Source organism: Diuraphis noxia, unplaced genomic scaffold, assembly GCF_037042655.1.
Source record: "Diuraphis noxia isolate RWA-SAM2 unplaced genomic scaffold, SU_Dnox_SAM2 contig0002, whole genome shotgun sequence".
Taxonomy (NCBI): domain Eukaryota; kingdom Metazoa; phylum Arthropoda; class Insecta; order Hemiptera; family Aphididae; genus Diuraphis; species Diuraphis noxia.
In genome coordinates, this window is record NW_028301712.1 from 62,537,149 (window position 1) to 62,550,913 (window position 13,765).

The 13,765-nt window shown below is 27.8% G+C and overlaps 2 protein-coding genes across 5 annotated transcripts in view; both read left to right on the top strand.

Annotated features, from left to right (window-relative positions):
- Positions 1 to 5,386, top strand: part of LPCAT (lysophosphatidylcholine acyltransferase) — a 32,071-nt gene extending 26,685 nt beyond the window's left edge. For all 4 annotated transcript variants that reach the window (XM_089221096.1, XM_089221097.1, XM_089221095.1 and 1 more), the window contains exons 7-12: positions 533 to 670; positions 2,027 to 2,152; positions 2,578 to 2,737; positions 3,605 to 3,706; positions 3,868 to 3,994; positions 4,119 to 5,386. In XM_089221096.1, coding sequence (XP_089077222.1) covers positions 533 to 670; positions 2,027 to 2,152; positions 2,578 to 2,737; positions 3,605 to 3,706; positions 3,868 to 3,994; positions 4,119 to 4,270 — 805 coding nt within the window. In that variant the 3' untranslated portion in view covers positions 4,271 to 5,386. The remainder of the gene's footprint in view (positions 1 to 532; positions 671 to 2,026; positions 2,153 to 2,577; positions 2,738 to 3,604; positions 3,707 to 3,867; positions 3,995 to 4,118) is intronic.
- Positions 5,387 to 11,540: 6,154 nt separating this feature from the next.
- The window catches only part of LOC107161677 (uncharacterized), a 201,769-nt gene continuing 199,544 nt past the window's right edge, over positions 11,541 to 13,765 (top strand). Inside the window, exon 1 of the mRNA XM_089218654.1 lies at positions 11,541 to 11,843. The gene's annotated coding sequence lies outside the window, so the exon portion shown is untranslated. The remainder of the gene's footprint in view (positions 11,844 to 13,765) is intronic.

Consider the following 13,765-nt stretch of genomic DNA (forward strand, 5'->3'; position numbering starts at 1 on the left):
TTATACCTATGCAAATAACATAAAACCAAATTGCTATAACTCGGTCATTTTTTGACTTAGAAAAGAAATTCACCACTAAAATTCATTAAAAAATACTAAAAAAAATAATTTGTGGCCAAAAATGGATCATGGTATTTAAAAAAAAAAAATTGTTGTGCGCATGCTCAAAAAAAATAATCTAATTATTTGAAAATGTGTATAATAATGTTAATTAGTTAGTCGAAAAAGCAGAATTGAAATATATGAAGCCTACACATAGTTATTGAGTGTTTTCACTTATCGTGATCAGACTGTATACATATTATAATTCTATAGAATTACCATGTTTTCGGCATGCGTATATGTGTACTGTGTAGGTTAGGTAAAGTACGAAATAAACGTTTTATAAATAGTATTTTTACTTTATCCAATAGGTACAGGTAGTGTACACATTACCCGGATAATGTGAACACTAACCATATTTTGTACTTTACCCGTAACATATATACTATAATAATACTATGATGATATTACGTCACGGTATCGTGTTTAGATTGAAACTCCTGTGGTTGACTATGACGCAGCCGACTACGACGGTGGAAGTGGAATTTCTGCCGGTGTACGTGCCCAGCGAATATGAAAAACAAAACCCAAAAGCATTTGCCGAAGGCGTTCGTAACGTGATGGCCAAGTACGCATATCACATACAATATTGTTACGTATTAATATTAAATTGTATGATATCATATTTCATACCGAATATTCATTTCCCCGGGGTTATAAGATTTTCCTAGTTTAATAGTACCCCCGATAAAAATGTTTTTGGATATTTATTAGCTGCTTCCCTGTCAAATTATGTACCGTGGGTAAAAATATCCTACCTATTGGAGAATTATTCTTCCATGGGGGCACGATTAATCTAGGAAATGTATTTAGCTATGGACCACGGTATAATATATTTTTAAAAGATATCTATACTTTCCAAAATGTTAAGCAAGTGGCGGTAGTACTAATATCTCAGGTAAAAATATTTATCCAAAACCACGTTTCTTTAATTTATACTGTACGGTATTGAGTATTATTAAGTATTTTAATATTGATATATTTATGTATTATAACTGATAATCAGTGGCGTAACTTCAAAATTTGGGCCCGGGAGCGAGATTTTCAACGGGCCCCCCATCGTCCAGGTATATATATTAAGAAGATCCGGGGGAGTGTAATCACCTTACTAAAATAACTAAAAAAATTTTTTTTTAATAAAAGATATTAATTTAATACTTCATATTATACACATACAAAAAAAATTAGTAAACAGTTATAGCAGTTGTAACAAATAACAATTAACTCAAAACTTAAAACATTCTTCTGGACTTCTTATTTGCCAAAGTAGAAATAATATCTGATGTATTAATTTCTTTTCTATTGATATTATTGCCAAACTTGACAGACGAATTTGAGACATCGTACTTCGAAGATAGTTTTTAATTATTTTGAGTTTAGAAAAACTTCTTTCTGCGGTGGCCACCGTCACCGTCATTGTCAAAAAAAGAAAACAATTCTTTGGGCCCCTATACGAACGGGCCCGGGTGCGACCGCACCCTCTGATCCCTCTTAGTTACGCCACTGCTGATAATGTCGGTCGACTGTTTTATTTTGTTATAAATACGTACCTAATATATATTTGTACAAAATATTAAATAATATAGAGTAAGGATCTTCTTTCATTTTTTCAAAAAAACTTGTACTAAAAATTTAGTGAATAGTGATCTTAAACTGAGTAGAGTGAGGATATTTTTTTCATAAGACCTTTTTAATTCTTTAGTAATTATAAATAAAACTTAATTCAAGCCTTGCTCTCAAAAATTGAAACGTCATCTGCGACTACGCGCGGATATTGTTTTGCTAGTCGTTCGTTACACGTTATGATTGTTTTAAATTACCGACCAATATATTATATTATTATGATGTTATGTATTTTAAGAATTTCTATACGAATTTTTTTCTAGAGTCGTCTTCACCGATTTTTTTGTTTATATTGTTTCAGGGCATTGGCTGTTCCAACGGCAGACTACACTTACGACGACTGTCGAGTGGCTGTAAAAGCTGGTCAACTGGGTCTACCGATGACCTCGAATCTGATCACCGTCGAAAGACTTAGAAGTCGGCTAGGGTGAGAGAATATTATATGAGTGGAGATAGACGGTAGTCATAATACAACATCATTGCATATTGCAAATAATATTACAGTTTTATAAAATATAAAATATAATTTTAATTTTAATACAAGTGTTACGCGTCGGTCTTATGACACGCACATCATCATCACACGGTGATACATTTTTGTCGTGGCGTAAAACTATGTATAATAATATTATTAGTCATATTGAAAAGTTTTGTTTTAGTTTGCGTAGTAGTAATAATAAATAAAAACATTAACGTGATCTGGCACATTGCACAGCGACGGGTGCTGTCATCGCACTAATAATAAAAAATCTCTTCACGTCATCGTCACAGTTTTGCAATATTTCTTATAATGTCACTAATCGGTAATGTACATATTATTTGTCTTATAAGTTGTATTTCTACCGTTAACAGATTGACGCGAATTAAGATCGAGGACTCGGCTCTGGTCAAGAACATGCTGTCGTTTCAGAATCGAGAGCCTCAACCGATAGATCTGACCGAATTCGCAAACAGTTTGAACGTTACCGTCGAGGACGGTTCATTGATCAGCCTCTTCAAAATGCATCTAGAGGTAATGTCTGCAGTTATGGGCTACAACACACTATAACAGTGGTTCTCAAAATCTCAACCAGTGGCAGTGAACTGGGCTTAGAGATGTGCAGCAAAATTATTGAAAATATAAAGCATCTATTTTCTATATATATATATTATATAGTGTGTGGGGGCCCTGAGATTTTTATAATACACGCAAGTGTGCCATGAACAAAAAAAGTTCGACAACCACTGCTTTATAATAGTATAATATACTTAATTTCATAAACATATAATGCTTAATTCGCCGTCATCGCGCCAAGTTATGAAATGGTTTTTTTTCAGTTTGACAATAATTAATTTTAAATTGACAACTAAACATTTATTTTTAAATCGAAAATAATATCAGTATAATATGTACGAATTTTTTTCTTTAGAGTCGTACAAATAAACCAATTTGAATTTTAAACTATAATTGTTATTACTTACTGGCTACTATTGATATTATTTTAATTTTAATAAATATGACTATGTTCTCAAAAATATAATTAACCGGATTACTGCCAATTATTTCGAAACATAATGAGGTTGATCATTTAAAAAAACAAGTAGGTATTAGAGGTATTAGCTGTTTCTAACCGACTTAAAAATGTGTGAAAATTGGGAGAACTAATAAGCTTCTTAAATATTACATTAGTCCTCCCCTCTATTAAAAAATTTTTTTTTTAAAACAGACAGTTTTTTAAATTGTTAGTGTGTTCTTTCCCTTGTTATTTTTCTAAACTTTCTCATTTTTGGTACAAAGACAAAATCAAATGAGAATGTTGTGTCATTTATTTTTGTTTGAAGTTCACTTGCGTTAATATTTTATATGCAATCAACGTGGTAATTTTATTTTATTTTTTAGAATGAACACTCGTCGACCATAGATTTTAAAAAGTACTTGTTGGCCGAGTACATCTTGCAGAAAGCCACCTCCAAAGACGACCTGATCGTATTGGCTTTTAAGGTATACTATTTTATGTTTATTTAACGATAATATTATCATACGATGAAACAATTAAAACAAGGAAGTGTGACTTTCGTATGCTCTGAATGAAATTGTGACGCGCTGAAACCGTATTAGAAACGTCAAATATATTGTCGATGTTTATTTATGATTTGTTTCAGTTGTACGGTGAATATTTTGATAAAGAAATGTTCGAGTACGTGTTAAACCTTGTCTACAATCTTTCGAAATCCGAAGCTTCCGTCATTTACAACGAAATGACTGACAAACCCAATGAAATAAGATTGGGTAATTATCGATTTTTCATTAATTTTTTTTTTATATTTCATACGTGTTATTAAGATTATGACAGAATATCATCCGTCAACATTTAATATACAAACTCATGCAATTACTTCGATATGCGTTATAGCGGACTACTTACAATACGGGAAACAGTATCCTGAAAAAATTGAGTCCTTGCAAAACCTCAGTAAGAATTCGGCACCCAGAACCGTAACAGACTTTTCCAGTTGCGGTCAATCGTTCCACGTCGCTATGGACGACGACAAGAAGTATCAATGACATACGGAACATTCTACAAGTACAATTGTACCTGTTGCAGACTGATATTAAAAATATTTTTTTAAGGTTTTATAATATTATACTATTTGTTATACATATACATATTATATTATATTTTGTTACTTATTGTATATTTAAGGAATATTTAGATTTAAGAACTCTCGATGCAGTACGGTATGTGTGAGATGATGTAGGTCATAGTTCTTATATCAAACCTATATACATACATACGTATTGATTGTAAAAATTAAATATCACCTATGTCCTTTGTGCTTATATAGTCTATAGTTTTGGTATCTGTATCATAATAATCTATTATCTTATGTAGTATGCATATATTATATGCAGTGTTTAATGCTGTTACCTATAATACATAATATAATGTTTTTGTGTACTGCGCCTATATATATTACCTACTACTATGCTACTTACGGTGCTTTTACCAGTTATTTAAAAAAATATAAAAATTGTTGAGAATTTATCGCCAAGTTCATACTGACCGATATAATATTATGTTGTATATTGTAATTGTATTATATTATATTATATACCCATACTACTCAGAATGCCACCCGAGATTTCATATTTGTTTACTCTTTATGAGAAAAAATATTAATATTATGATTGTTTATATATTTTATAATACAATAGGTACTATTAAAATGTTTGTCAAAATATGTTTATTTTAAACAACATGTACATGATGATAAGTTAATTCAAAATGAGATTTTTATTATTTCAATTTTCCGCTTTTAATCATGAATAAATATAATACACAAATGAAAAATTAAGTTTTTAACTTTTAAGAAAAATGTTAATATATGATATTTTGTCCTGTGTATTATCAGAGATTTCTTGACATTTATAATAGTTCATATGTAATAAAAATATAAGACAAAAATGGTTAGCAAATGGATACCGCTATAAATTGCTTTGCTGTACATCAAGCGTCACGTGGGTCACCGTTGTTATGGATTTGTTGAATTTCTATTCAATGGTATTATATCGTTGTGTACAAAAAATTTCATTACTAAATGTATTTTTTAATATTATATCTTTTATATTGCTATTAATGTAATGCATTATATAATAGATTAAATTGATTTTTTCCAAAAACTTTGTGTTTGAAAAAAAAATCTGATGATTGTTTGTAAAAAATAAAATTATACACTCAGTGATTGAATTGGAAAAAAATATGAAGGAGGATTTAAAAAAAAATAGTAGTACTAATAATATTTTAAATAACTAACCTCGTTTTTTTTTTTTTTTTAAGAACTTTCAGTATAACTATTATAGTTCAACAATTACAATCTTGATAGATACAGTGATACAATAAGTAATAATTGGTAATTAATAATAATGAGCATATGATATAATGATAAATAAGATAATGATGCCAGATAAAACTAACCTCGTTATATTGTCTAGTTTAGATATCTAATTTTGTCTGAATTTGAAATTGAAATTCTCAAGTCTGGATTACGGAGGTTTGGGTACGACCACATCAGATATTAAACAATAGTGGGTCTCTGTAGCTAAACAAATTTTATTTAGTTTTAATTTAATTTAATTTAATTTTTTGTTAGTACGAAAGGTTATACGACCGTCATTTCAAGTGATATAATCATATAATATCTTTACAGTTGACATTGTCTGGGCTACACGATATCGTTATAAATTATTATAATTGTAAAGAACGTTTAAGTTTTTATGTTAGTGTATTGTTTTACAAATTCAAACATCAAGGTTATAAAATAATTCTGAAATATTTTTTTATCTGTTAAATATATTAATTGTGGGTCACCAATATTTCGTTTATGTTTACCTTAAAATCGTTTACCCCCGGCCCAAAAATTATCTTAATCCTGGCTTAAAAATGTCTATAAAAAAAAAAAAACACTGTGATTATATATTTTTTGGTTTTAGCACCAAGTATTTTTGTACCTTCACATGAGAAATATTATTTTATATTTTTATCCTTACCTATAAAAATTGAACATTTACCAATAAATTTGAAAATTAATGTGACATTGATTAATTTTGTCAAAATTTGAACTTTAAATGTTTATAAAAATCGTGCATATGTATACGTATACGTATACATAATTTTCTCATAATACTTATGAGGATACTTGTATACAATTTCCCAGTATTTTAACCCAACTTACATTTTTTGCATGGTCTTTACAGAAAAAAAAATTTGATAAAATTTCAAATGCCTATAAATAGTTCAAAAAAGTCAAAATATTTTAAAGATAGTTTCATGAATAATAAATGATTATATAAACATTTGGAGAAAATTTCAAGTTTTTACAGTTTTTTTTTTTTACTAAAAGTAAGAATTTTTTTATGAGAAATCATTAACTTATGGATAAATATTTAAAGTAGGAAAAATTTAAGTTCAAACATTCATAATAAATTAAAGTGATTTACAGTCAAACTTCCTTTTACGTTAAAGGGGTAGAAAAACTTTTAAGGAATTTTGTATGAAATTTTGAATGTAAAAATAAAATGATCTGACGAATTCGTAGAAACGCCAACTCGCTTTAGACATTCATAGAAAATTGTTGTGAATCTATGCTCAATTTTTTTTTTCATTACATTAATAACAAATTGTTATGGGCCTTATGTTACATTTTTAAATATTTTTAAATTATGAATAATATTTACCGACAACTAAAAAAAAAAAATTATGTAATCGAAAATTTCTCATGCCCATAATTGGTTAAATTCGATGAAAATGTTTAGTACCTGTCTACCTCATCTATCTTATTATTTTTAGAGTTACACCAGAAAATGCAAATTTATTAACCAATCATAAGAAGCAAAATTCGTGTGCTCAGTTGGCCAAAATTTAGAAAAGATGTCATTATACCGTGCTATTTTATCATGCACACACTAATGTTCATTTACTACTTTTTCGTATAAATATAGTCTAAATGTACATGTCATATGAATTGCCTATATATTACTCCTTAATCCATGATACGATTTTATCTCTACAAAATCTCTAAATATTTATGGATTATTTGATCATCATTCTGGACTGCAGAAATTCTTAAACTGTGGTTTGAGCGACCCAAAAACGGGTCACATTTAGTTTTAGTGACTCGTGTTAAATTTTGAAATGTACTGCGTTACTCTTTTTTTCAAGTAACTCATGTCAAGTATTTACTTTCTTTCTAGAGCACGATTTCTTATTGAAAAATTTGTAAAATTATTTTTGCATATTGTATATTTATAAATGCAAAATAAAAATATTAATAATTTTGTATTATAAAATATTAGATATTAAAATATTAGTTTACTACGAACTTTGAAAATTATACATTATAATAAATTGAATAAAAAGAAAAAATGTATTTATAAATATTTGTATGTGTATGTTTTATGTTAATTACTTGGTATTAATTTCCGAATTTAGTTTTAGTGAAGATTGCGTGTAGGTACCTTTTAATATTGTGACGTGTGACTACTGACTACGACGTTGATAGACTTAAAGTTTAACGCAAAGAAAAAATTACAATGAAATAAACAAATTGATCCACTTAAAAAACTAATGATTTACAGTACATATTATATATACTTACTTTTTTAAAATTATAAATGTTTATTTTTTTTTTCATTAGATATAATAAAATCGAAAACAAGCCATAAGTATTGCGTATGTCGTCAAAGTACAAAAAAATTATCAAAATGAGTCGTACCTTTAGAAGTTCGGAAACTTTAGTTGTAGAAAATCGTTAATAGTTGGTTACCATGTTTGCAATTTATAGCGAGATTGTAAATAAAGTATTATAAGCAGGCAAAAAACAAAAAATTGATTTACTAATTTTTCCGAGTACAATAATAATTTTTGTATATTACTCTAGATAATGTTTTTAAATTAACAATAATTGATTTAAAATCCTTAAATAATAATTATGATTTTAATGATTAGAGTGCATGTTAAAAAATCAATCTCATCCCTTCCCATGACAATAATCATTTAACCATAAACGGTGTCTGCTGTCTATAAAGAAAATTGTGAAAGGTATTCACCAAACTGCTTATAATCTGAAAATGGTCGAAAATCATTTATAGATGTGTTATCTGGTGGATGAGTTTTAGCTAGCTTGACTATCGCGTTCTATAAGCAATTTTTCACGCAGTTTTTCCTATGCCAACGATGGAGGCGACAGATGGCGTTATCGTTACCAATTGACGAAAGATTTTATACAATTTTTCTTTACAGATTTATTTTATATTATAACAATTATATAGTGGTATTTATACTACGGTTATGACCGATGTCCAAGTCAGCAGAATATGTTTACATTTATTTGACATTTTATTCATTTACACAATATACTTAACTATATATGTGTATGCTATGATCAGTGGCGACGAGCTCTAAAAAAAGTACTATTGTAAAATGTATTTTCAGAAGGTACCACATACCAAAAATATTCAACCCAAGGTTATTATTATACTATCATATTACTTTATGATACTATCTACATTATATAAGCAGCCTTAAGGTCCTTATGGTCATTAGGGGCTAATCTCTTAGGACCACCCTCCCCATTTAAAGCATTTAATGCTAAAAATACTCAATATATGCTTGACCAGATGCAACTTATTGCCTATCACTTACCTACACATCATCATTTAAAAATTACAAAAATTAGATTTTGGATAAATTCATTGAGCATGCTTGGCGAATCACTCTGTATAAGTTCAAAAAACTCGATATTAATTATAATTTAAATTAAGACTACTAGTTAATAAGCATAATATCGAACTAAGTTTGTGAATTCGTTCATTTTATTTTTAAGAAAATTCTTTTTTGATTTTCACATTTTTATTTTTTAATTAAAGTTCATTTATAAATAACCTTATTAGTCCTTTATTTTAATACAATTTATTATCTTAATCTTACCACAATGGTTCTTTAAATTTCAAACTAATTAGATGTTTTACAGTCGGTGCCCAGTGGCATATTATTCATTTTTGTTATTTTTAAAAGAATATAATTTTTTATATGACACGTCAATTATAAAGAAAACATTTCATTACAAGAATGTAACATTTGTTTATGTTAACCGTAAAATTAAAAATTATTCATTTTTACGTTTATAGGTATTCACTTATTTATGCATTTAGTATTTAATTTATACGTATAATATTAAAAAAAAATTAAAGAAATTAAACAAAAGTTCGAGTTATCTTTCGCTAATTATCGAGTTTTTATCACATTTTTATCGACGGGTTATATTTTATACCAACATTCATTATTTATTATTTTAATCATTGTTGATTTCATCTTTTGGGGATAAATAAGCAAGAGTGGTGACTAATACATTTTGGATCTGTAATTACAATTGATACAAATTGTGCACATTATTTTTGCTCAATTAAAACGTTATGAAACCTGGCTAATTTATTTGTAGGAATGACTAAGGGGAATCGAATCACATAGTAGTGACTATTTAAATACTTATACAAACTATTAAGATAACTTGAATTTAACATTTTGAATTTTTAATGGCAACTCAGCAATTGTGTAGGCTTCAAAATTAGTAATACTTCTATTATGATAAAAAAAATTATTAATATTTATTTGTTATGATTGAAAATTATAAATATTTTTTCAAATCAATTAAGGAAACTTTATTTTTTCTAGTAAGAGAACACGCCACGGCCTGACAAAAACCGTTCCATTTGCTCATCTCCTGTGACACCCTATCATAGCAGAACCGATCTCTATAGCAGAATGTGTACCGATGAAAATTGGAAACACTCTTTAGACTAAGTATAGTTTTAAAAAGTAAGTAAAAATTATTTTATTTTAAATATTAAATTTTTATATTCGATATAAATCTTGTACGAAATAAAAATTAGTAATTTTTCTTTTGAAGGTGGAAATCGGTTAAAAATAACCTAAAATTACACAAAATGTTGTAAAATACAAATTAAGTTTAGGTAAGTTTTAAGTGAAAAAAGTTGTTTATGTGTTTTATTGAATCAAATTTTTCTCCAAGACGTTCCAAAAAAATTAAAAAAAAATATTTTTGATTCACCAATATTATACATAATGACGAAATTTAGATAGATTTAAGAACAAATATGTAATAATATCATGAAATATAATGCCTAACAACTTTAAATAGATCATTTATATTTGTTAATACAAAGCAATTAAATTTATTTACGATTAAGAAATTATTTTTCTTATTTATAAATAAGTATATTATTTACTAATTTAGAATTTCTATTACAGTTACAGTTCTTTAAATGGTGCAGTTGTAACTACAAAAAAATAATTAAATTAAACTGTTTGGTACATAATGATTAAGTAAAAAAAGTTAGAAAGTATACTTGTACATTCATATATTATAATACATATCCATATAAAGACTAATTTCAATAATTTTATTTATGGATACAAAATAAGTATAGTACCTACGTAAGATTTTTTATTGTTTATTTATTCGATTCATTAAAAAAAACATAATCACAATGACAAATATGAAATGATTTTATAATTTAGTATGGCATCACTTTTCTTTTTAGATACAAGAAAACTAACAAATCAAAATTTCGTTGTTAATTACGATATTTTTTTAGTCACCTTGTTCGAAAAGACTCGTTTTCACAAACATAGACTTGCTGAATTAACTTGTTTAGGTCGATATATTGTCGTACATCATAACCAGGTACGTGTTTATCTACGCGGCTTATTTTCGTGTGTCCTATAGGTTTATGCATTACCAGCTAAATTTTATAATATATGAGCTATAAGGGGATTAAATGTATGAATATTTTATAAATATATGAATTTATGAACGATTATTTTTTAAACGAGTTTATTATACGATTTTTAGTTTGTTATACAAATTATTTCAAAGTGTTGATAACCCAATTCAAGACACACGAAAATACGAAATGCACAAAAATGTTTAAATACTTTTGAAATCTGTTCTATACCTTCGCTTAGATTATTTTGGTTATTTTTTGTTGTCTTAATAGTCATTTCGATGTTTTTGTAGTTTGGTTACAAAGGTTTTAAGAACTTAATGAAACATATTTATTCGTAAATAATATCGAAATGTTTAGAAATAATTGTGATTTTTTTCATAAAATTGTATACTTCTGCGTAGGAATTTACGTCATGAAGATGATTGTCTGTGAACGTCGCCTAACGTACCGCCGCGCCGCCACTAAGAAATTTGAACCGGTAACTCGCCGGGAAAACGCGTCTGGCGAATGGTCAGTCTGTGTTGTGACGACGAAGCGAACGTTCGCGAAGTGATCATGCGCATCGATTGTTACGTATTTAAGTGTTTTTGTTGTATTTTTATGGTTTACATCCTGCCAGGAGCTTAATATTTATATGATAACTTAATTGTTGAAATTAGTGTAATTATTATCGTTTAATTGTTGTTATTTTATTTGTGCGAGGTAATTCCAATGAAAGATCAATTAATAATGTGTTTTGTTTATTCGCTAGTGTTAAAAAATATGTTTTATATAGCCTTGAAATGCCACAGGATTTCAAAATAAAACATTTTTTTTTTTCGTTTCAAAAAAGGTAATAATAATTTATAATAAGTTATATTAAACAGGAGTTAATTTATCTATTTAGAAGCTGAGTAAAATTGGACATGTTATTCTGTATTAATATTTCATAGTTTTATATTTATCTTCACCATTATAATAATTATTTGAATAACGCATTAAGTTTATGATCAGGTAAGCAATATTTTATACTTTCATAAATTATGTCATGTTGTTATTTCTTTTTAAGTTTCTTTTGAGTCTAAAGGTTAGGTTAGGCTAAAGTTTAGACTAAAGATATTTATTAAACTACATATAGTGATGATAATTTTGAGGCAATTTTTAAATTTAAATATATTTAGATATATCTATAGGCATTTAACAAAAAAAAAAAATTAAGTTTTATGTTAAGTCTTAAGTTTGAATTATATTTTATTGATTTATATTGTACAATATAAATAAATAAAATGTAAAATTAGATTATGTAAAAATATTTACATTTGTTCATTTTATTTTTTTATTAGCTTATAGCTTATATAAATAATAAGTAATAATTATTATAAACAGCATTTCCGAGAAATATGTTTTGATACAGATTTCGTTTTTGTTTATGAATACAAAAATAACTATACATTTTAGATTCTGAGCGGAGCGAGGAATGTATTGGTTTTACAATAATGATGTTTATTTCTTTTTCTTTTTCTTTTCATTTTTATTCTGTAAACATTTTTTCTCCCTTTAAACTTGCTCAAAAGTATCAAGTGTAGCATCTTTTCTGAAAGGTAATGTTCTTGATCTGGTACTTTTAAGAGGTCATTTTTCGATTTTCGAAACGGTACTCGAAATAAAAGCGGTTAAAGGAGAAAAAAGTACGATTTCACGATTTTTTTTTTGAAATTATAACATTATAATTGATATAGGTATAACATATCCTAGACTGATAAACCGTCTCCACTCAGAATCGTTTTTCGTATACAATAATATTATATCATTGAATTCAAATTTAATACCTTCCATTACAGTAAATCACTTGTAACCTACTGTACTGCAGAGTGACATCCACTTACTTACCCGCTTTTTTTATATTGCAGTATACATTTTATTTAAAAATATATATATATATATATTTTTATACATTTTAAATACAAAAGAAATTACTGTAGGGATGAATGTCGTATGTTTTCTCGTTGCAATATTATAAACAGTAAACACCTTTTGTTGGTTTGTGACTTCAATGCTCTGTAACCGTTCTAAGTGTTTTTTACTGTACGGCATGCTTTAAATCTCAAAAAAATCACCTGGCATTGATTGTTGTTCCACTCATATTGTCTACTGTAGTGTATCAGGGCTTGTCTCAGTTCTGTCAGATCTAAATTCTCGTAAGCACATCCTATGTTGCCAGTGACTAGGTGACTTTTTCCGTTTAAACGTCGAGGTACACAATAGTGTCAAAATCGTTACATTTAAACGGACTACCGCATTTACATAATAATAGCTAATATTATACATTATAACAATTAAACGGAATTCATTGCCCACACGGTTTTCGGGGCTCTATACCATATTAATTCATATAAATTTGTTTACCCATGTGTGTTACACTCTTGACTGTAGGTACAAAAGAATATTGTTCGCGTGGGGAAAATAATAATAATAATAATAATATCTAATCACGTATGTTCAAGTCGGATTGTTTCCCCGTCGGAGTTAATGTTATGGGCGTAGTGAGTCACGGACGGACTTGAGAAAAATGCAGGCGTTTCTCGTGTCTACGGCGACTGGATTGGCCTGCAGCTGCACAGGTTCGGTGCACGATGGACAAAATTACAGCGATTAAGTCCTCAATTAATATGTTTTCAGAACATTACCGGTTTGAATAATATACGCATTTTAATTGAACATTTTGACAAAATGCACTTACAAATTGCGCGAAAAAGTTTTTTAACAGATGACAAA